Raw genomic sequence first — 24093 nt, 5'->3', positions numbered from 1 at the left:
GGGCTGTGAAATCATGTTTATTTACATCAACGGATGCAGGGAACATTTCAGCCTGGGGAAACTGAACTTCTAGTACCAAGCATGTGACTGGTGCTCCCTCCAAGGAAGTGACCCTTCAGCTGCAGAGCTGGGTACAGAAAGCTGCCTCTGCCACTGCAGCAGCGTGTAAAGCTGCTAAAGCAATGTTTGCAAGGCTCTGCCAAGGAGCCCTTTGTGGCTGGGAAGGTTTCAGTGTCACAATTTGCAGGAAATGCTTTGACAGTGAGCAGGGGTAAAAAGCAGAAAAAGCCAAGCTCTGTTGAAAGAGCAGCAAATAAAAAGCAAAGGCAAATGTGTCCAGGTGGAGATCTAATTTGGAGTCATTGTGCTGATGGAATTTGATTCTGTGATGCCTCAGGTCATGTCTCCTTCCTGTTTTCAATCTCTAAATCAGCTCACAGAGAAAAGTGGTTATGATGGACATTTGTTACGCTAGTTTTGGACAAAAGCAATAGCATTGTAGGTTGTCAGTGAGTTGCTTTTTCCCCCTTTTTTAATCTGGTTTCCTAAGAAACAAGATTTGTGTTATCAGGCTGTCTACCTGTGTATACCTAACAATCTTTGTATCAGGGCTCTTTGCTCCCAAGTTTCAGGGTGGGGAGAGGTCCCTTCTGAGCTGATGAACTCAGAGAGCTGCATAAAGTGTTACTGCAGGGTGAAAGATGGTCACCAGCAAGTCTTACTGTTGTGAATGCTGCGAGGATTTGGATCACCCCAGGTAAAAGTGGGAACAGGATTTTGGGATGTGGCAGCTAAGCCTGTCTGGGTAAGGCTTTTCTCACTCCACAGCATTCCTCTCTCCTGGCAGAGCCGCTTAGCTGCTTTCTCTAAGGGTGCCATAGTCAGGGAGGGCAGGTGGAGGAGGACTGGGAATGTGCTGTGATCCTCTCAGCACTCCCACGGTGCTGGATCATGCTCTGGCAGAGGATTTTGGTGGTTAGTAGCCAGGCTTTGAGCCATTTCCCTCTCCCCTGGGATCTGTGGGTCTGGACTGTGTATGGTTTTCTGTTCTTGCATGGGTTTAGGTCCTTTTCCATGCAAGTCCTCCTGTTACCAAATAAAATTATATCCCAAGTGTTGCGAGAATATCACAAGGCACAGCTGATTGGTTTCCTTGTTTTGTCGCTATTCCATCCCCCAAATAACAGACGTTTTCCAGTTGTCATTAACACAAACAGGATGTTGAGTTCGAGGCCTCACTGTTGTGAAGGCTGCTATGTCCCAGGTCCCTCCTCCTGCATAAATCTGAGATCTCCTCCCTTGATGTCCTCACAAAACCGCTTTCCTGTGAGTTCAAGCTACAGGGTTGCTATGGGGAGTGCAGAAGACTTAAATAATAAATGGACATCAAAGAGAAATGCTGAGTTCCCACTGCCTGGCAGAAAAATGTCACGGCTTGTGTCCTTGTGTGAATATTTGGAAGGAAGGTGGGTGCAAGGGCGTGTGGAGGGGGATCTTTGAGGGTCTCCTCTTTTCCTGAGGAAGCTGAAGCAATACTTAGCAGTGTAAAGGGAAAATCCCTTGGCTTGGCTCTGAGCTGATTCTTTATCAAAAAAAGCATTATCTGGGTAATTAGCTCTGCCTGCAAATAGAAATGCCTTTGGCACTTTCCTGCATGTGAGCCTGGAAGGACCGATTTGCTGGATCATCTCTGTGTTGCTCTTGTAATGCACAGCTCCAGTTCATTGAGGAAGCCTCGTTCTGTAATTACAGTGCAGCTTCACTGCCATGTGTTCTCATCTCCGCTTTTGTGATAATTAAGCAGCTCTGACCTTTTGCATGATAAAGTTTGTTTTTCATTCCACGTTTGTGTTTAGAAGTTCAGTGGCACAGGTCCTCTCTTCTGATTCAGCCCTGCCTGTATGATACCCACAGCTACCACAATTTGAAAGTGGTGTAGATGTATCCTGAAAGCAGAGATGGTTTGTAGTCAGCTTACCTACGTTACAGAAACTTCCACTTGTTTCCCCATGGCCCTTCATAATATCTTTTGGAGAGGCTGGGTGACCTCAGAAGCTCTTGTTGTCAGCCCTCCTTCTTCAGTATTGCTCCTCTCTGTCCCTTAGTGCTTCCGTCTCGCCCTCCCCAGAGCTGAACCCAGCCAGGACTGGGCTGATGCAGGCACAGCTGTAGCCACAGTTCAGTTTCTAAAGCTGTGATGCAGCTTCAGAGTTTTATGCACCAAATTATATCTTCTATTTCTTCTTTCTCTAAAGCTTATTGCCAGAAGGCAAAGGTCTCAGGGTGGGACTGGGGCAGCAGGAGCCTTCTATTCCCAGGCTGGTGCTGTTGGCAGATAAATAAGTATATAAAGCCCTTTGATACTTTTTTCCTACCAACTTGCCTAATGGAGTGATAAAAGCAAGGGATGCAAGAAGTCCTCTGGGCTTGGTCCTGACCATTCTTGGATGTGGTTGTGCATGTCTTGGATCACTTTTCAGTAGACTGTGAATCATTTGGCTGCCTGTACTGGAGACAGCATTGTGCTAAATGAAAGATAAGTCCTTTTGAGCCTGTCTCTCAGTGCTGTCATTTCCATTGGCTCAGGAGCTGTCAGGCAGGATTGAGAGCCTGACTGAGCTGAGCCAGGTTCTCTTCTCAATTACACGGGTGCAAATCCAAAGGATTTCACTGGATCAGTACCAGAAATAACAATCCTTTCAGTGAGCTGTTAACCTGGCTGCAGCGTGAGCGTGGGTGAGGACCTCGGGGCACACAGCAGCATTGCCAGCAAAAACAGCTTGAGAAAGAGCTCGCCGAAATGGCTTTGGTGACCTGTTCCTGGTGGATGTGCTAATAACAGGCAGTGTGCAGAGCCTGCCATCATGGAAGTAATACAGAATTCCTTGGCGTTCGACTGTGTCCTGCAGGAGTCTTTTGCTGATTATATTTCAGAGGGGGTCACTCTGGTGTGAATTAGAAATTTGTATGCTTAATTAAGAGGAGTAGCTACCTATCCTGGGAGAGGGAATGAGTAACTGTCCCATCGCCTGGGAGTTTAGACTATTTTCCTAAGCAAATTGTACCAAGAGCTGGTTTTGCATGGAAATTTATTTGATGGGCCACTTGGGGATGTGGCCCTCAGAAAAGTTATGAACTCACAGATGAGATGGAGGTACAGAGGCTGTTCATTAAATTCACATTGCCTTTTGTCATGGTGTTAATACCAATTGGATGGCAGAAAAAATTACAGTGACTCCATCCCACGCTTCCTGTGTTTGTGCTTTTGCCAGTGCATGATCAGGTGGGAGGTGAGAGGGAAACTGCTGAAAAGATGCACAGAAATGGCTGCATCACTGCTGAGGCTGCAGGGATGGGTGCCTGTGAAGTACCTCTCTAAGGACCTTGGGTATCGTGCTGGATCACAACGAAGATGCTACTTGTTGCTCTAGCAGTCAGGAAGAGGCTTTATAGTGTAAAAATGGTTATGAGAATGCATAAAGCCTTCTGAGGCAAGGCAGAGCTGTGTCCTCACTGTACCCTGGGTGTGTGATGGATGTTGAAGGATGTTAGTGGTATGGCTTTGACACTCCAGCTCTTTTGCTTCCTAAACCTTCTGGCAAGGCAAAAAGGAAGGTGGAGCAGCCTGGACACTTCTCTGACTTCCAGCACGGCCATAGCATCGTCCAGAAACAAGTTACATAAATGCTCAGTTGAGGAACCCACCTCTTCCCTTAAGTTCCAGCCTTAAATGCAGGAATTGGATTAATTTTCCTATATCCTATTTGAAATGAATTAAAACCAGTAATTTTTTCTGTGGGATGACCACCGTGCTCCATCATCAAAGCAGTGAGCACTTTGAGTTCTTGTTTGGTTTTAATACTGATTTTTCATTTTCCTTCAGGCTATGAAAGTCCTCTCCAAAAAGAAGCTCCTGAAGCAGTATGGATTTCCACGTGGGTATCTCACATTCTGAGATCTGCTTGTTGTCCTCAGGCAGATCTGTCAATAGAAACATTGCCTGGAAGGAGTGCAGAACTTTACCTTGTTTGAAGGTTTCCCAAGTAGTTCGAGGGCTGGTTAAAATGCAGCGGGTGGTGAAAGACCAAGCACAAAGAAATTCAAAGCACTTGGTAATTGGGTTTCTGGCTTTGATTTTCTAGTCTTTGAAGTACTGGCTCTTCCCTGTTCATCATATATGAAACCTAATTAAGTGCTGGAATTTAGGTAGGGTTAGACCCCCTTCCTCCCAGGGGCTCTTCTGTCCCTTTAGAGTAGCACCTTGTCCAAAAAGTGGGGCAGTGGGATCTGACAGGTAGACCAGGCTGGAAAGTCAGCAGGAGCAAGCCTAAATGTGTTTTGGAAATCACTGTTCAGGATAGAATCTGTAATGCTTTGGGATCATAATAAAGCAATGACATTTTCCAGAGTAGCCCAAGATACCCTGCAGAAGTACCAGTTGCTGCTCACTCCTGCATGCTGAAAGGTGAGTTCTTCCTCACTGTGTTATTGTAATTGCAGGTCGACCTCCTCCTAGGGGGTCAAAAACATCCACTGGCGAGCAGTCTAAAACAATGGCACCACTGGACAGAGTCTATCAGGAAATAGCCATATTAAAGAAACTGGACCATGTCAACGTTGTTAAACTGATAGAGGTGAGCTACTTCTCCACCCTAAGCTACGCAGAAACAAGTCTGGTTTGTATTGTGACAAGAGGATGTTTCTTCAACTGCTCTTACTTCAGCTGAAATTGTTTTAAAACAGTTGTTTAAAAATACAGGTTGTTTATCTTAAATAAGATCACACCAGTTGTGTGTGACAAACTGACACACTTACTCTGGGCTTTGGCCTAGTGCCCAAGTGAGGGCAGCTGGATGTGCTGGTAGAAACAGCAGCAAGCTTTGACCAATGAAACTTGTGCATAGACGAGCATGGGAAGGTGGACAAACTCAAGGCTTCGTTGCCCTTTTGAATATTAGCTATTGTCAGATCAGGATAAGCAGTGCCTTTTTATTGGTAAGCTACAAACATGGGGAGAAGTTGGAAAATGTGTCCTGTGTCCTTCAACACCACCACCACCAATCCCCCCGAGAATCTCTGTCTGTCAGTGTAACTCTTTCTTAATGCTTTGCAGCTTAGCATAGTGTACAGGGAGCAGTGAAATGCTATGTGATTAAAAATGACTTTCCCTGCTGTTTTTCTTTCTTCTCTCATTTCTGTTTTCAACTACAGGTTCTTGATGATCCTGCAGAAGACAACTTATACATGGGTATGTGAATCAGAGCTGTCTGAACTTTAGACTTAGTGGTGCAAATAACTTGTACCAGGACCTGGGAGGGAACTTGTACCAAATTAGCAGAATTAGTTTTCCTCAAATGGCAGTCCCCTTAGGGTAAGGTAGCCATGTGTTCCAGCAGAGCTGCACCCATCTCCTTGTCCATAAGGACACTGAAAAGATGTGACAGCTGCTCTGGCCTCTTCTTTATATATGCAGGTTCCAATTCCAGAGCCAGAAAAGAAGGGAAGGGTGCAGGAAGGTTTCTTGTACCACCAGTATGAGATTCATCTCTCAAGTCTCCTGTAGACTTTGGACTGTGGTAGTGATTCAAGAAAGTCATCTCAAAGTGACCCCAGCATTCGGCTTCCTGATGAGTGTTGGGACCTCCTAAGTTAGCAGCACTGCTGTCCTTGGCTGCTTAGCCCAACCCATGCCTTGGGCATCCAGACTGGGAGGTAGTAATGCATTTATGCAAAGGGTGGGAAATTTCTGTCCATTTTCTCTTCCATCTAGGAACTGCTCTGTTTTGAGCAGAATCCAGAGGGACAGGAAAAGCACCAGGGTGCCAGATCCTCAGAGATGAGGACATCTGACAGAGTTATATCTCTACTCTGTAGTGTTTCCTGATGAGATAGGCTTAAAGGCTGCTTCTCATAAAAATAATTATGGGATGCTTTGAAGCTGCCTGTGCGAGAAGTCTGTGCCTAGCAAATGAAGCTATTTGCCTTTGAAAGGCTGCTCTTCCCTGTCTGCTGGAGCCCTGTGGGCATTCTGGCAGCATCCCAAAGGTGGCAGGTAAGGCTGATGTTAGTAAAGACAACTGAGGGCATTGTTCTAAGGCCTGAACTCCTGCGGATGGAGAGAAGAGAAAAGATGAGGGAGCAAGGTTTCTCATTGCATGAAAATAAATGCATGAGGCAGTTAAAAAAGCTGCAGAAAATAAAAAGAATAATCAGTCCTGGAAATGGCAGCAATAGATGTAGGACAACTGGGGAATGTCTTGATCTCATTGGCACTGAAAAATGCAACTAGAGAAAATGGAGTTTGCTCGTTGGTAATTATTATTAACAGTAACTGTGAGTGATCTCCTCTGCTGCATGTTCAGTGAGAAGAATGCAGAGGATTGAGGGTAGTGGTGGAAATCAGAGCAACCTGAAATGATGCAAAATGGTTGAATGATGAAATGCTACCAAAAGCTGCGGCTTCTTCAGGGAAATCTTTCTTGAAGGAAAATTTTGCTGATGCAGGCTGGCTTGTATTTGTAACTTCAGCTGACCAAAGTCACAGCTATAAGCAGGTCTCTGTGTGCTTTGCAAGGAGCAATCTGCTGGGATTTCTTCAGAGGTGCAAAAAATTCCTTAGCAACTCATGAGGAAAGAGCTCTCCTACAGATAATGGCAGATTGTTCTGACACCAGTTCTGCTTGTGCCTTACACATCTGGTGCCAAGACCTCCAATGGGAGCGTGCTGCACTCTTGGAGATACGGACACGGCCCTAGAGTGGTGCTGGGCATTCTAGACTTCTGCAGAGCAGAAGCTGAGTGACATTAAGTGTCTGCTTTAGTTTGCAGAAGGGGTCAGAGGCAGGCCTCCAGCTGGCTCAAAAGCATTGTTCCCATCACTGCCGTTTTGCTCCCTGTTGTTTTGTAGCCTGGCTTTTTGGTAGCTGTGTATGTTGGGCTGCAGAGGAGCATTCCCCTTCAAAAGGTCAAAGGGTCTCAAGCACCAGGCTAGAGCTAGGAGACTTCAAATGTCCCTGTTGTTTTCCTGCAAGTTGCTTCATATCCTAGCATTGCTACCTAACAGTATTTCATGAAACCTCAGTAATTGCTGCCAAAGGATCAGAAAAACACCCATGGCTGGGACAAGCTGCCATTTTAACCCCTGAATCAGACGCACAAACTCTCATACTCTGCAAACCTCAACTCATGCCAATAAATTCTGTACAATTGCACCCCCAGAGAGTTTTTATCAGAGTTACCTCTCTGATAGCATTATAGCTGTGCTGCTGATGCTCACGGCAGAAATGGAGCAGTGTGTTCTTAAAGCACCTCATTCGGTATCAGCAACTTAGCAGAAATATCACCAAACACCTGCCCTGGAGGTGGAGGTACTGAATGAGGCAGGCCTCAAATCAGCAAGGACTAACACTGGGATCAGCAGAAATATGGCTAGTAGATTACCCACTGTCCTCCTCCTTGAAACTGGCAGGAGGTGGGGATATTTGTCTTTGTTAAAGAGATGAATATTCTCATTTAGCATCTCCTGATGTTCTTGTCATGTGGGAACTAAGAAAGGTGAAGGAGATAAATGGATTTTGCAGGCATAGGAACGAATGCATTGTTATAGGTGCTAAAAAATGAATAAGCCTGGTTCTCTCTTCTGTTTCATTCATGACTTGATTTCCTTCCTTGCAGTGTTTGACCTCCTGAGGAAAGGGTAAGTAGCCCTTCTGGGATCCCGTGCTGAATTTTTGGTGTTTATTGTTAGGTTCCTAGGTGAAATTGAAGTTTTGATGCGCACAGTGGGGCAAACCACCCTCTACAGGCAAGCACAGAGGAGACAAGCCAGTAGTTACCTTCATGCTGGCACAGCCTGGGACATTGCAGTGGATCACAATGGGCTCAGAGAAAATGTGTCCTGGTGTCAGGTTTTGATCCTAATGCTAAATTTGGTGCCGTTTCCCCACTAGATGCCTGGAAGAGAAGCTCTTTGTAGGGAATATTATGCTGGGGTAGCCGCCATATCATAGCTTTCTCTCAAGACTCAAGAGTGTAAAATAACATCAATGATTACTTGTGATGCATGGCCTTACATTGCCCTCAGTATGAATACATTGTGGGAGGCTGTTCTGTTGGCACATTTCCATGGCAGGTGCAGTGATGTGGTGATGGCTGTCTGCACTGCTATTTGCTACACCTGGGCTGGACCTGCAGCCCTGTGGAGTTGCAGTAAGGTTGAGAGAGCTGAACCCAGGATGGGGGAGATTCCCCAAGAGCTTGTTTCTCTCTTTAGCCCAGAAACAAGCCTCTTGCAGATGGCCAGCACCAGCAGGCTGTTGGTGGGAGGCTCCCAGTCTCCCTGGTGACCAGGCTGATGACTGTAGGAGGCGGTGGGGGGAAGCTCCTGCAATCAGCTGAGGCCAGGGCCAGCGAATGTGCTGTTTGACCAAGCACAGCCTGCCTGCCTCTAGCGGAAGGCAATTAGACTCCATTAGTTGCTCTGTCAGTCCTGTCGCTCACGTTATTTCTGCCTGGTTTCAGCAGCAGAAAAATGTTTATAAAGAGGGGGAGAAGGCCATTGCAGAAAGATGCAAATTGGAGAAGAAGGTTATCTATCAAACTGCAGCAAGGGGGGAAGAGAGAAATGCCTCAGGAGCAGCCTCTGCTCAGGTAGAGGGTTGGTCCTGGACCTTCTGAGATCCAGGCTCTCAGTGATAGGACCACAACGATGCAGAATAATTTCAGAAACATGAAACAGTAACGAGTGCTGCTGCCATTTTGCAAAAAACTCAGGAACTCAGTTATTCCTTCTTCCTTACAGGGCTGTCATGGAGGTACCAAGCGATGAGCCATTCAGCGAGGATCAGGCCCGGCTCTACTTCCGAGACATTGTTTTGGGCATTGAGTACTGTGAGTATCACCAAAGTGATGGCTGTTTTGCAATGCATGTCAGCCTCCTGTTCTGCTGGAGAGAAGCCTATCAACATCAGTAGGCTGTATCAGCTTAGCCAGCGAGATCCTCTCTAATTGCATGTGACAGGGTTTGCAGATGGTGGTCCTGCTCAACTCAGGTTTACCCAGGTTGCATAACAGATACTGGAAGCAGACATTCTGTGGAAGGGACATTAGGAAAACAGTGGCTTGCATTATGTCCTCTTTTTATCTTTTCAGAGAGTCTTTGAAAGCAATGGCAGAGCTAGCAAAGAAGCATTTGTAACGATGTAGATGAGTCAGTAACTTCAGCTGAAACAGAGTGCTGTTTCCATCTTAGCAAGGCAAGCACTAGCCATGGGGACAGCAGCCTCTGAAAGTAGCTAGTTTGGTAGAGCTGGGCATTTATGGGTGCAGATACAAAACTTTACCACTAAGAGGTTATGAGTCAGAGACCCTGGTGCTTTGATGTGGTGTAGCACTGCTTGCTGGCCTTACTCCCGGGCTGTTTCTGAACATTCTATGCTGCACATTCCCACTCCTCTTGAGCCTCAGTACCAGCGTTGTCCCCACGTCAGAACGCACAACTTGGATCCTCTGTTGATCACTCATGCTAGCCTAAGACCTTCTCTCCCTTTTCTAACAGAAGGTCTCTGCCTTTCCTCTCACGGTTGCTCTTTGCACTGGATCTCTTCATGCCCCTAGTGCTGCCAGGGACTCATGTTGCACAGTATCATCTGAGAGATATAACCATAAGTCATCTGGTAACTGCTTGTGCACCAGCAGGTTGTCAGATGCTGGTGAGCAGCATTTGGCATTTTGATTCTGCTGTCCTTGTTGTAGGTGGCCTTCCTCAGTGGTTAGTGATCTCGTTATTAACTTCTGTCTCTGAACACTCGTGTGCTAAAGAATTGGCCATGATTGGATGGCTCAATAAAGGGAGTAAGAGTCAACACAGCTTTTTCAGAGGGAATTCATGCCTCACTGATCTGATAGTGTTCCAGAGTCAACAAAAATGTAGATAAGATGATCCTTTTGCTACAGCGTGCTTGGATTGTCAAACTGCTGTTGATTAGATTTGTTAACAGAAGCTCATAAAGAAAGTATTTTTGGTTGGCTGATCTCTTTTATATTAACAACTAGACATTGATCAGGAAAGTAGGAACACAGCTTTTACAGTGGAGAAAGGTCACTTGTGCTGTTAAACAGGAGTCCATCATGTGGCTGGGTTGTTTTATATATCCCTAAATGCCCAGAAATAGAATATATTGCAATATGAGAGGCTGGTGATGACAACTAGTTGTTCAAGAGTAGTCATCATTAGAACTGACTGGAAGGGAGATGGCGTGATAGTGAGTGATGGTATGATAGAAAGGCAGATAAAAATCCTTGTTGCCAAATACAGATATTTTATGAGGGGGAGAAACAGCACTAAAAATATGTACATCGTGACAGGCTCTAAATGAGCTGTTCTCACTCAGTTCTCGTTCTGGATACTTTTCTGGTAAATGCCATTGCCTAGAGATAGTCAACAAAGTTAACAGGATTTAGTGAATTACTGGGAATGGAATAAAGAATAAAGTAGAAAATATCATTATGCAATTGTTTGGGTCTGTAAGAGCTCTTAGATACCAGAGAATAATATCTTGAATGCTGTATGCAGTTCTGCACTGCGGTTCTGCACTGTCTCAGAAACCACTCTCTAGAAACCACCCTAAAAAAGGTGATCAGAAGGATCCTGTACAGAGAGATGAAATAAAGCACTTCAGTTTTGAAAATTACCATGGGATATGGCAGAGACTGTCCTGTGTGTCTGAGAAGAGGTGAACAGAAAGAACTGAGGAGTAGCAAACAAAATAATCAAGTGGCAAGTTTTAAAAAGAAGGAAGGTAATTAACTGTGACATTAATTGCTGAAAGAGATGGCAAGTACTTGAAGTTAATGGACTCAGAAAGGACTTGACAAATTTGTAGCAGAAAGAATTATCAAGGGCTGTTATATATGAGAATGCAGGCAGTTTGTCTTTGGGAGTGTCTGTGCTGTATGCTTTGCATCTGTCTGCCTAATGCTTTTCTCCAAGCTATTGACCCTGACAGGAGATGGGCTCCTGGGGAGGGTGAGCCTCTGTACATCCTTTGCTCTCCTTCAGCAGCTTATCTGTGTGGTCCTTAAAGTTTTTGTTGTGCTCACCTGACAGCAGAGGTAACTGTTGTGCCCAGTTCTGTGAGATCAATCTAAGTTAGCTTGAGATCTCTCAGATATGGCACCTTTTTAAAACCCTGGCTTATCGTGACAGTATGGGCACGTAGTTCCAGTGGCAAATCTGAAGGCAGAGCAGCCAACAGGGAGGGGCAAACACATTTGATCAAGTGTTTGTCAGCCATGGCAAGTGAGCATTGTGCGAAGTAAGAAGCATCAGATATTTGCAAAACAGAGAGCTGTGTCACATCCCTGTGTCATTTGAGGTGATGTTTTCCCAGCTGTTACAACATCAGGAAGAAAATAGGAAGGAATTGTTTCAACTGTACTTTCAAAGGTGCAACACGTAGCTGTGTCAAGCATGAAAAGAATATTTCATGCTGCTGTAGTGCCTTGAGCCACGTCTGCCTTCATTTCACTCAATCTCAAGTGGCCCCTGCAAGCTCAGCACTCCTGAGGGTCAGGGTGAGCCCCTCCCTATCCTAAAGCTTTCATTGAAGGTGTATCACCAGGTTTCAAATGGAGACCAGTTCTTGCAGAGAGCTGTTTTCTGATGAGTGTTGATAGCCCTTGCCAAGGCAGAGCAATGTGGTTTGCAGTGTCCTGGTCCATCTTCACTGAAATACAGTGGCACCTCATTTTGTTTATCTAACATCAATGGGAAAAGTAGCAGCTGGTGGGAAATGAAATCATTGTTTGCTCTTTTGTGACAGTCCAGAGAATTCCGTGCTAGAAGCTAAAAAAGCAGTCAGCTGAAAGGTTTTTATGAATGGGGATGGGAAGCTTAAGACTGCTTTTCAGTAGAGTCTGAAGGGCAAAGACTGCAGCTTTTTATATTCTCATCAGTATTCACACAATTGCAGAGCCTGCATGCCTCAGCTGGGAGATGCAGGCTCTGCTGTGCTGGATGCTGCTGGCATTTGCAGTAGGTAACAGCTCTTGCTTAGAAGACAGTAAAAAAAAAAAGTTCTTGTTGTCCTTGGCAAAGACAATGAAATGGGGCAATAAATTATAGGATGCCCAAGCACTCACAACAGCAGGAACAATAGGATGCTTTATTTTGGGTTATTGAGTAAGCACTTATTTTATTAGCAAATGAAAGTTAAAAATGGTGTTCTCTCAGAACTGCTGGGTAAATGCATGGCAATTATTATGTAATTACAGGGGGAAAGTGCACCATCTATGCACACTGAAGAAAAAGTGTTGCCAGGCAATCTAGAGATTGCAAGGTAATTTTAATGGAAGCATACATAATTGTTATGTAATTTGGGAGACTCAATAACCATGCAGCTGCTTGAAGCTCACAGTCATCACAGCAGCAAATGCATCATTGCTGGTTGAGTTCTATTAAATTAGAAGTTGCAAAGTGGATTCCTGTCAGAGCCTGCAAGGTGTTAATCCAGGTCCATGTGTGCACTCTGCAAACAGAGGTACGCAGTGAAGTGGCTGCAGTAGCCAAACAGATGGGAGATGTGGGGTGACCTTTAAAATGATGGGTGATGGCAGGGGGTCCACAGGCACTGTGTGTCAGTGGGGGGATAAGCTGTGCTTGTTATTCACGATGCTTGCCTGCAAGGAGGGCTGATCTGGAGAGAAGCATTTGGAGGCAGAGTGTGGTAATACTACCAGTTCACCTGTTTCGGTTTTGTTTGTGTGAACTGCTTTGGGAGTCATTTAATCACACACACACTTTATTCATGTCCTGTAGTGAAATGGGCTCTGCAAAGGAAAGTGCTTTTCCTTTTGCTTGGAGGACTTCTCCACTACTGCTCATGTTGCTCTCATGAAGTGGGGAGGCAGTGTGCTGTGAGTGCCACCGGAATGGTGATTTAAGAAGGTACTTAAACGTTTTGGGTAGAAAAGTTTTGCTGGATTATCCATGTCATTAACTGAAGCATGTGCTTACGTGCCTCCGAATTGGGGATATTTGCAATTACCTTCCTTTCTACTTGTAATCTGCCTCTAGTAGTGTTTATCTGGGGTTATTTAAATTTCAGTCTTCTTTCTGGTAAGCATTGCTTTCCCAGTGGCAGTCAGAAGAAATGGATGTGCTAGGAGGCAAATCACCAAAGGAATCAGCAGCCAAGCCAGGAATCAACCCTAAAAACTGGAGGCTGAGTGGGGTGCTCCTCTGCAGGCCAAGCAGCTGCACAGAGTGAGCTGAGGTGCCAGCACTCAGGACAGGCAGATGTTGTAGCCGTGCTTCAAGGGTCAGTAACTCAGGCATTTTCTTAGCCAGAGGTTTTTTTTTTTTATTTAATAGCCCCTGATATTTTTTTCCATTAATACGTTCAGTTCTTTTTTAAGCTTTTGTCAGTTTCCAGCATCTGTTACCTGTTTACATGGTGTGGGAAGCAGTTTCTGTCTGTGTTTGAATCTGGTCCTGGAGGCTTCAGCTGACAGAAGGGGTGACCAGACACAATCATGCTCTGTCTGCACTGCCCCTGCCTTTAAAGATGTCTGTTGCATTGTACTTTAGGGCTGTCTGTTGGAGGCTGCAGAGTCCTTATCTATGTCATTGTTGCAAAGTGTCCTTCCATCCCTTTGAGCATCTGTTAGAAAAAGCTAGGAATCGTGGAGTCCCCCAGGCCTAATTAATGACAGCACAACTGTATTTTGGAGTTAGAAATATGGCTGAAAATACTTACCGTGCTTCCTTCCCCCAGGAAAACATACAGGTTTTCTGGACAAAGCCAGGTGTTCTGCTGTGCCTTACTTACTGTTTTGTTCTGATGCCTTGCTTGTGGCGATAATCCAGGTTTGGTTTCATGACACTGTTTAAGTTTCCTTCTGCACTGACTGAGAGGTAACTGATAGTTTGTAATTGCACAGTTAATGGCTTTGCTGAATGATGGTGCATTTGGCATGGTGCTATTTCACTTTGGCAGATGAACAGTGGAAATCAGTATCAGGTGAAGGGAGGGTTTTCTTGCATTGTTGTTGGTAAGGAATGTTTTGCTTGTGACCTGACAATTGGTTCAATACAATGGACAGATACCTGAAACTCTCCCTCAGTGGTGGAAGCTGCAGGAGAGGTGTGAGGAAGTCTAACACACAAAGGATTTGCCAGGCAGGTATCCAGTTAGGATTGGAACACAAGTGGCTTTGTTTAGTAAGAGCTTAAGTGGTTTTGTTTAGTAATAGATTAAATAAGGTGTAAGAGTAAGCAAGTGAAAGGCCTGTCTGAGCAGGTAGCTTAGCTCTGACAGTAGCCAGGAGCAGACACTTAGCACAGAGCAAGCACATGAGCTTGACCCAGGAGAAAACCCTGCTGACATGTACAGTCTGGATGAAAGACAGAGGCCATCCCTTCTGCTATGCACCTGCAAACTTGGTATCCCTTCTGGCTCATGAGAAGCTAAAAGAACTGTTGTCAGTGTGACTGAAAGGAAAAAGAAACACTTTTTCCCCTACATTCTCCATAGAAAATGCATGATTTCCCTATTGCAGTTTTTTAGGGAGGCGAAGGGTAGCAGTTCTGGTTCCCTGTGCAGAGGAATGCTGATCTCATCTGTATGAACTGTTGAGCTCAAAGGAAAGTTGTGATGCACTGCTAAAGGCATTGGGAAGTTACCTTTACAGAATCAGTTCTGTTCCTGTACAAGTGCCTGTGGAGTGTGGAGTCCCAGTGTGCTAAGCCTGGAGCAGTAACAGTACCTGATATGCTGATCAAAGGCTGGCTTTCCTGAGATAAGACTTAATCTATTTGATCATCAATATGTGAGTATAGTCTCCATTATCTTAAAAGATAAGCAAATAAATCAACAAAGTCAACAGAGGCTTGTCTCTTCTTAAGAATATTGACTGTGATGTAAGCCAGGGCTGGAGTCTGTCAAGTGCCAGTGGCATAGATGGCTTTGGGCTCTTCTGGCTCATGGCAGATGTGGTTTCCTCAGGCCTCATGTTAACATGATGCAGCAGGACTTGAACACAAGTCCATGGTGGAGATTGAAGGAACTCCCAGCCTGTTGTGTGCTCTCTTGTGGCTTTCTTTAATGTAGTTGTGTGTATTGCAGATAAATGAACAGAGAGTACTGTATGTAAGAGTAATTATCTGATGGAGTAGATCAGAGAGATGCATAAGAGGCTTTTATGAAAGATCAAGCAGTTTGATTTTTGTTTTATTTGAGGAGTTATGCAAGCAGTTGTTCTGGAGGCAATAAGCAGCCCTAAGCACAGGCTCTGCAGGTCACTTTAGCAGAACTTGCTGTATGTATCCCATTCCCAGCTTTGCCAGTGGTCCCTTGAATGTTGCCACATGTGTAGCCACAGCAGGAAGCCGTTCTGTCTGTGACCATGCCTTGCTCATGTGGTTTGGATGGCAGGTGTAGAAGGCAGCCTTGGGCCTGAGTTACTCTGTAACATGGCTGTCCTGGCTAAAAAGGTTGAGCATCTCTACCACAAGCCAGTAAGGAAGCTGGACTCCCATCTCTTCACCAGCCTCTTCTGAAAGGGCTTGTCCAGCTGCATATTCCAGGTGATGAGGTTTGTTGGATCAGTAGAAGAACAATGTCAAGCTAGTGAATAGAGCTGGGAAAATCAGCCTGGGATCCTTACCCCAGCCACTGAACAGTACCCCCTGAAATGAGCTAAGGATGGGAGGTGATTCTGTTGTACAGTGCACTGCATCCATTTCCTCTGGCTCATTCTGAGTGTGCTGCAGATCAGTGGGGAGGCTTGCTTCAAAGAACAGCCTCTCTTTTAAGCTCTGGATGGTGGTGCAGCAGCTTCCTTGGGAGAGTGTTAAATCATTTCTTTGCTACAGGGGTAATGTGAAAGTAATACTAAACAGACTCTGCAGTAGCACCATATGGATTGCTTTTGCCCTTGAATGGAAATGGGACTCTGTTTTTAATCAAGTATGATTCAACATCAGCCTGAGTAAATAGCAGGATGTGTTAGTGCATTGTGAAAATTTTATACATGCAGCTTTTAAATGGGCTTTTAGCAAGTTGGTATTAATCTGCTGGAGCTCTGAGGTTTCCAGAAGGCTATGCAGGAAAAGGCACCCTTTTTAAAAAGGGCTAGGGAACAATCTCTCATTTTTCTTTTCCTAGTGCTGCTCTCAGTTCCTTCTTGGTCTTCACTGGCTGTTAACATAGGCAGACATTTCCCAGGCACTTGTTTCTGAATGAAGAGGAAAGCCTACTTAGACCCCGAATAACCCGTGGTATCTGAGTTGAGGAGCATTTTTGAAATGGCAGCATAGTTGCATGCTGTGGGGAAAAAAAAGCTGGTTTGTTCAACTGAAGACAGCAAAGGGTCTGAACAGAAATAAGTGATTTGCTCAGCAGGGCTTTGCTAACAGGCGGTGGTGGAGCAGAGTGGCAGAGCTGCAGGAGACCTGTGGAGGGCCCAGGCAGGGCCATGTGCTGCTCACACAGAGAGGAGCCAGCAGGCTTAGGAGCAGAGATCCTCACCCGAATCTGCCCCTTTCTCCAGCCCCATCCACTGCAGTGCCCTGCCTGATCATTGCTTTTCAGTGCAGCACTAACCCACGCAGTGCAGGTTGCAGTTGCAATGCTCCCAGACCCACAGCTTCCTGAGAGGCAAGGGTACAGTTGAGTGGTGAGAGCTCCCTGGGGACAACGTGCTTGTTATTGCAGTGATGACACTTGTAGGATTGGCTTCCTGCAAGATTTTTTTTGTTGTTTGTCAAGCCATTTGGCTCTGATGTTCAGAGGCAATGAAAGCCTGTGCTTTGCTTTAACACCCTTCCCACAACGCCCACTGGCTTTCCATGGCGATGATGTTCAGTGTGTACCAAAACATTGTCCCAACTGGGCGTGTTTTGTAAGCTGGAAGTACAAATTCATCCCCTGGAGAGTCAGCACCCGGACTGTTGTGAAGGCTTGGAGTGACCTGGATGGCAGAAGACAACCAGGATTTCACCAAGTCCAATTTTGGATGTGCCTGGCCAGGCTTTCAGACACAGGTTGTGATGGAAAATGCAGTGCGTGCACCCTTACTTTTCATGCCTGCTCTATTCATGGGGCAGCTGTGAGGTTCAGCAAACAGCTATTTCTAATGCATTTTGGGAACTATGCCTCTGAAATGTTCTACAAATTCATGGGATTGTTTGTTATTCAGATGCAGATTGGCCTGAAATACCATTACCTTTCCACAAAACTGAAGCATATCTCTAATAAAACCAAATTTAATGGAGCTCTCCAGCATCAGACTTTCTCCTAAGGGCTCTGTGATATCTTACATTGTTTCATTTTCATTATGAATTGGTGTTGATTTATTTTTTTTAATTAGTCCTGTCAAGAAAGAAAGTGCAGAGCATCTTGGAGCGCAGAGGAGTTGTTACGGTGAGCTGCTGACCTCTACTCTTAAGAGCAAAGTCGTTTCCAGATAACAGCAACGAGGGAAACTATTTCATCAGTTTGTTGAAGCAGCTTCAGTTAAGCCATCTGCTTTGGCCAGCTCTGCTTCAGTTTTAACCCTGGGAAGGATACAGACAAATCCATATACGTGGGAATTGCTGTGTTTTGTGTGTTTCTTGCTCTCAGACACTTCAGAGTGATGAAATGTGTGAGTTAATTTGTGCTGATGGCTGCTTTTTACTCCCTTTTGACTGACTTTGGCTGTCACCTGCTTAGAGATGGCTCAGTGAGTTGTGTGTTCCTTGTGCTGTTGTCCCTTCTGTACAGTCATTAGCAATCTGGAGGGTATTGCTAGTGGTTGGCTTTTATTTCTGAGATGCTTAGCTCTCCCTTTAGAGTTCTACAAGGATAACACCATCTTTTCCTCTGCGTATTCTACTGGAAATGCAGATGACACTGGTTTAATACATACTTGTCCTCCAAGACAGCCCTGTCCCCAGCCTCCTTTTGTGTTGCACTGCAGTGGTGCCTATGTCACTGCTGGAGCACCCCACTGCATGGTTGGCCAGCCTCCAGCCAGCCCTGCTGTAAAGCACTAAGCACTTTAAGAACTGCATTTCTTCAGAACAGAAAACTGATTTCAGGTTGCCTTCATCAGTTTAGTAGCTCTACACCAGATCATTTCTTGGCAGGCATGAACTAAAGCTCTTTGTGTTTGTAGCTGTGATGGAGCCTCAGTCGTTTGCACCAGCTGGTGCTTGGTGCATGATTTCTGTCCCGTGTCCTCCTCTCTTTATGGCTATTGCCTTTCCACAAGGCAGCTAGACAGAAGACATGCTCTAAGGATAAGTTTTTCAAGCCAACTTGTGCAGAACTTTCATTGCTGTCACCTACACTGCACTGCAAAGCAGCATGGTGTGTGGGTTGTGCATTGCTCCCAGCACCACCATTCCTGACCTGGCCAGCCACATCCCCTCTGTGCTTATTTCCTTCACATCTCAGTTTACTGCTATTTAAATTGTTTGCCAGGTTTGTCTGTGGCTGACGTTGCATTGCAATGCCCTGGGACATGTCATTCTCACTTTTGAAAGCACAGCCTGTGCTTTGCTGCCCCAAAGGCACTTGTGCTGATTTTCTCCTCTGAGCGGTCTAGGTCATAGACTATCACTGTTCCTAATGCTCATGTCAAGAATGGATGTTCTGGTCTGTGAGGCACAAATGTTCATTGACTCCAGTGTTGGACTACTTTTTGCAAAGGATGTTTTCTACTTCTTTGTTCATATTGCTGCAGTGCTCAGACACACTGAGCACCAGGCTGATGTGGGCACTGAACAGAGCAATTGGCAAACAGACCTTCTACTTTCGTTCAATTGCTCAAAGGCAGGGAATGTGTTTTATGAGATAAATAGTATGGGGAAAAAATAGTGAAGAGCCCAGAGTACCTGCTTCCCTAGTGCAGACCCCTCTGTTCTCAGGCTTAGCTCTGGGGATGGTCTACACGTTTTTGTAGCCTGTATTTTTGTAGAGGTTTGGGGAATCTCAGCTCTGTAGGATCAGGCATATTGCTCAGCAGCCTGCACCCAGTCATGTGCGTGAAGGACATCTAATCATTTCCTGAAGGGAAACATCACTTCCCCTCTCCCCATTTTCCTTTTTTGCTCTACCTCCATTACCATAATGAAATGTCAGCTTGCCACCAGCTTTGCTGCATAGCAGATGTCTCCTCATAATTACTGTTGTCGCAGAGCTTTCAGTGTTAATCTGACTGTCTAGCCAGGCTGTTACAGCATTAACTGGCTCACATCGCAGCATGGCCACAATGTTGTTGCACATCTGGAAGAGGATGTAACCACCAGTGTTTTTAACTAATGCTCTCCATCAGGCTTTTGTCTGTTGTGTCTCCAGATCAGCTCTTAGGGGAATGGAGCATCACTTTACCTGTGGGTGTGTGTGCTGCTAATGAGTCAGCTGCCCACAGCGCGCTGCTTAACACAACGCCTCTGAAAGCTCTCCCACCCAGCCTCAGTGTGCTCCCCAGATGAGTTACATGGAAGTGATCCTAGATCTCTGCATGTGTTTGAGGCTCTCTTTCATGTGCCAAGGACGACATCAATCAGCATTGCTTTAACCTAAGGAGAGGTCCTTGCAGAAAAAATATCTGCAAATGTGATTTCCCTTCCTCAGGCAAGGCCTGCTGGAAAGCTTTCTTGGGAAGAGCAGAATGGTTACGTGGAGGTTGTTCATTCTTGCTCCTAAAACACAAGCTGATTTGCTCTGTAGGGCAGGTTGCTTCCGTGGCAATGTGCTAAACAGGTTTGTAAACCAGGAAAGGATAAGATCAGTATTTTCCTCTCCCAATTGCATGTTTCCTATGAGATGTCAAAAGCAAATGTGAAAATGATAATTGAGGCTGGGGGAGCAGTGGGGTGCAGGGGTCCTGGGAAAGGCAGTAAGAACTAGAGCATTTCCACTTCTGTTCAATACAGTCTGCTGGATTTTCTACAGCTCTGCTTTTGGGGGCATTTCATGTTCTGAAAGCTGTTCTTTGATTTAAATTTTTTCTCTGCGTTCCTAGGAGTCATTTTTCTACAGCTCCCTGCTGCTTCTTTCCTGAGCATCCAAAAAATTGCTTTATTGCAGCTGCAACATTACTTCGTAGATAGCTTGTAATGAAAGATTCCTGCTTTCAGAGCAGGATGTGTGAGTCTGCACCTCTATTTGCATCTTTGCAGAAAGGTTTTTGTTTGGGTGGATCAACTACCATGGCAAACCATATTCTTGTCTTCTTTTCTTAGTGCACTACCAGAAGATCATTCACCGGGATATCAAGCCTTCCAATTTGCTCTTAGGAGATGATGGACATGTTAAAATTGCTGATTTTGGAGTCAGTAATCAGTTTGAAGGGAATGATGCCCAGCTTTCCAGCACAGCAGGAACACCAGCCTTCATGGCACCAGAGGCCATTTCAGACACGGGCAAAAGTTTCAGTGGAAAGGTAGGTCGTGGCTCACGGCCAGTGTGTGCTGGGATCTCACAGGCCCTGCACAAAGGGTAGCACCACACCTACATCCTTTGCATTTTACTCTCTGGCATTATGGTGTAGATTGGCATGGTGGATTGTTTTCAATTAAAATCAAAGCTCTAATTTTGTGTTCAGGCAAAACTCACGTTGGTTGTTCTGTACAGCAGGTAGATGGACTTTTTGTCAAGCCCCTGCCAAGACAAGGAGGCAGATTAGAGTCCAACAGGGCCCTTTTCCTGCGTGGCAAGGAAGGACAAAAATCCCCATTTCCTTCCAAAGTAATCATGATTCACAGAAGGTTGCTGGGCACCAAAGTTGTATCTTGTTACTCTGAAAGTGAGGAATGTGGATGAATATCGTAATGCAGGTGTTAGAATAGGCTCTAGCTGTTGCTTTTAGCCTTTTTTTTTTTTTTTCTTTTTTCTTTTAAACTTGGAAGAAGACTTGAAGTTCAGCTGTTCCTTGAGGTTCAGCCTGGAGCTGTCATCTTCTATAGGAAGAAAGGACTGCTCACTGGTCAGTGCCCTTCACAGCAAAGACAAGTGTGGTGATGTCTGAGCCAGCACAGTTCTCTTTCCCCACGAAGGCCATAAATGCCTCTGGGAGCCCAACTTCAGAGACACTCTGTGCAATAAAATTAAACGTAAAATGTTAAATGTGTGCAAGTAGTTCTGTGAGTCAGTGGGAAAATCCAGCTCATTTCTATCCTCTGTGTTGCATCTAATTTACTGCCTGCACTTGCTTTCTTTCAGGCACTTGATGTATGGGCCATGGGAATTACCCTGTACTGCTTTGTTTATGGGAAGGTAAGCTGGCTTTCAGATGCTAGAGCCCTGTATGAGAGTGTCTGCCTGCCTGTCTTTTTGCTCATTCCTTTCCAAATAAAGGCAAATGTTAGAAGCAGAGGTCTACTTTCCACACACTTCTGTTTTCCCAAATCACCCTGCAGATGAGAAGGGACTTCAAGAGCTGACCCCTGTACTCAGAATGGAAAAACAGGTGTTTAAATAATAATACCTGACTCTAAATTATGCTTGCCACACAGGTCTTCAAGCAGTGAAGTAGGTCAGTCAGTATCAGTATTTCTGTGCTACAGACAGAAAAATGTAGCAGAGAAAAGGAAAATGGTCGCATGGTAGGCTGGATAGAGAGGGCTGTCCCAGTCACGTTCTGTATTTGTTTGGTCCCTCTGCTTTTCTTCTTTATATATTTACTTATTTTAAAGAAATGGCTTTATTTCATGGAGGAGATTTTACTTCCATTTCCACATCAAATCCAGACAGTGCACACAGGAAGTTCATTTCTAATGAATGAATGGCAAACACCAAAGCAGTGCCAAGATCTTTGACAACTGGGAAATCTTTGTTTGTTTTACAGTGTCCTTTTATAGATGAATATATTCTGGGTCTTCATAACAAGATCAAGAGCAAGCCTGTGGAGTTCCCAGAAGAGTAAGTAAACTTTACTCAGCTACTGTAAAGTAAAGATCAGTCTTTGGCATTGCTTGCTGTGCAGTATAAGTGCTGGTGGATCACCATTGAGGGATGGACAGAAGCAGGTGAGGTTCTTTGCATTCTCCTGGGTCCTTCATATGAGTGTAGTGCCAGCATTGCTGTAAAAGCATTGCAGCTGCCTTTGCTGCTTATGTTTGTACATTGCAGATGAAAACTAAAGAGAATTGCTCTTGAGACTTTTGGTGGAAGTAGGGGGATTGAATTATGGGTCCACTGAGTTCTGCCTCAGCTTACTTGAGTGAAGATGCTGGAAGCTGGGATTCATTGAAGTTTTGTACTTCTGCTATCTGGCTAATAGCTGGAAAGATTCAGTATGTTGGCTTTCTATAGTAATTTGTTAATTATGATAATACTCAGACCTTGGACTTGGTCTGAGTAAACACCCACAGCTTACACAGATGTACCTTGGAGCTGGGAAATGTCTCCTGAAGGGTATTTGTCCCACAACCTGCAGAGTCCCAAACCTGCCTTATCCAATGTAATCTAAGAAGATGTGGATTTGTCTTGTGTGCTGGCAAACTTGGGCTTATATACCACTCTTTTGGAGTTTCTCTTCTTGTTCCTAGTTACAAAAAGCATGATTTTTTTAGAAATAAAATTACTTGATTCAAAACAAGGGTAAGGAAATTAAAAATCTAATGTAAAGTACATCTGTTATTACAGAGGAAGGGAGAGATATTGCCAGACAACCCCAGATAATGTACAAATATCCACTGTTACATTATCTGTGACACACTCACTGAATTTTTAGACGTTCACAGTGAGGGGCTGGGCCACTGCTTCAGCAATCCCAGGCTTCCTTTTGAGTCTGCAAAGAGAAATGGGTACTTAGAATGTCCTATTTTAGACATCTGCTTTAGATAGGATGACTCATAACCCAGACTCCACTGGCTGTATTAATTACCTCTCCACTGACTGTGAAGCACAGCCGCTGCAGATAGCTCAGATGAAGCAATCTCTACTTGGGCTGATGGAGCCACACTGAGGACTGTGTGGGGCACGTCTCTGCTCCTAAAGACCTAAGCACTTGTTTGCTGTCAAACACAGGCCCCAGTGGCCCTGGTCACTGGTTTGGGTTAGTTCTGATGGTTGGTGAGATTTGGCACATAACAGGGCGTCAGGCACTGAGAGCACAAAGGCTGGCCGTTCACGCTACACTGCTGTGTTTCCACCTATTGTTCTGTAGCAGATGCAGGACTTGGTCTGTAACAGCACTGCAGCAACAAATAAAAATAAATAGTTTGTTTCTCTCTAGTCTCCTTTCTAGTCTCTCTGCTTGCTTAGGTTCTGGCAGAATGCCTGTCCTCTCAGCCATCATCTATTTGGGTTAGCAGTCAGCTTACAAGTGACTGTTCCCATCTGTCTCTGCAGTAAGTTATTAACATTTAACGGGCTAACTGGGTTGTGCTAAGAACATTTTCTTCATTCAGACATTTCCTCCAGCAGTAATGCAGCTCTGCAGTTTATTTGGACTTCTCAGTCACCTGGTCTCTCCATCTAAGAAAAAGCTGTACCCCTCAGTAGGCTGTTGGATAAGTAGAGCTGCTGGGTGTTGACATCTGTCTAAACCACATCTATCCATGAGATGAAATCAGTAACAAAGACGTACGTAGAGCTGGAATTCACTGGGCTGAGTCCACACTGACCTCCCACGGAATTAGCACCTCGTTACAGTTAGGAATATTTTGGTTTCAATTTATTTCACCATGGCTACAGAGGACGCATTCCTTTGTGCAGACATGGAAATTCATTGCCTGTTCCCTGACAACCTTTGATGAAGCGGACTGTACCCATGCCGTCCCTTCCCTTCCCTTAGAGATGCTAGGGTAAATATTTATCACTCCAGCGTTCTCGTTCATGTCGTTCAGTCCTTGGCGTGACATGAGATGAACGAGGTTAGCTGCAGCTTGCACCCTGGTGATCCTGACGTGGCTAAAAAGCACACTGGAGGAGTTTCTGGTCAGGCACGTGCTAGGAGAGCCAGAAGCTCTGCGCAGCCCTTCCTGGTAAAGAGCTGAATTTCAGGACGATATCCCCTGGCCTTGCTGCCTGCGGGCACCCTGTAAAGCGATGTATGGGATGGACAAATCCCTCAGCATCAAATGGGTGCTGAACTCTG

The 24093-nt window shown here is 45.1% G+C and overlaps 1 protein-coding gene across 5 annotated transcripts in view; it reads left to right on the top strand.

Moving 5' to 3' along the window:
- Window positions 1–24093, top strand: part of CAMKK1 (calcium/calmodulin dependent protein kinase kinase 1) — an 87853-nt gene that overhangs the window by 51920 nt on the left and 11840 nt on the right. For all 5 annotated transcript variants that reach the window (XM_048966810.1, XM_048966811.1, XM_048966812.1 and 2 more), the window contains 8 exons: window positions 3884–3935; window positions 4501–4634; window positions 5212–5248; window positions 7675–7696; window positions 8801–8889; window positions 20234–20433; window positions 21213–21266; window positions 21838–21911. In XM_048966810.1, coding sequence (XP_048822767.1) covers window positions 3884–3935; window positions 4501–4634; window positions 5212–5248; window positions 7675–7696; window positions 8801–8889; window positions 20234–20433; window positions 21213–21266; window positions 21838–21911 — 662 coding nt within the window. The remainder of the gene's footprint in view (window positions 1–3883; window positions 3936–4500; window positions 4635–5211; window positions 5249–7674; window positions 7697–8800; window positions 8890–20233; window positions 20434–21212; window positions 21267–21837; window positions 21912–24093) is intronic.

This window comes from Lagopus muta, chromosome 20, assembly GCF_023343835.1.
Source record: "Lagopus muta isolate bLagMut1 chromosome 20, bLagMut1 primary, whole genome shotgun sequence".
Lineage (NCBI taxonomy): Eukaryota > Metazoa > Chordata > Aves > Galliformes > Phasianidae > Lagopus > Lagopus muta.
The sequence above is the reverse complement of the archived record's forward strand: the minus strand, read 5'-3'. Positions and strand labels throughout refer to the sequence as shown.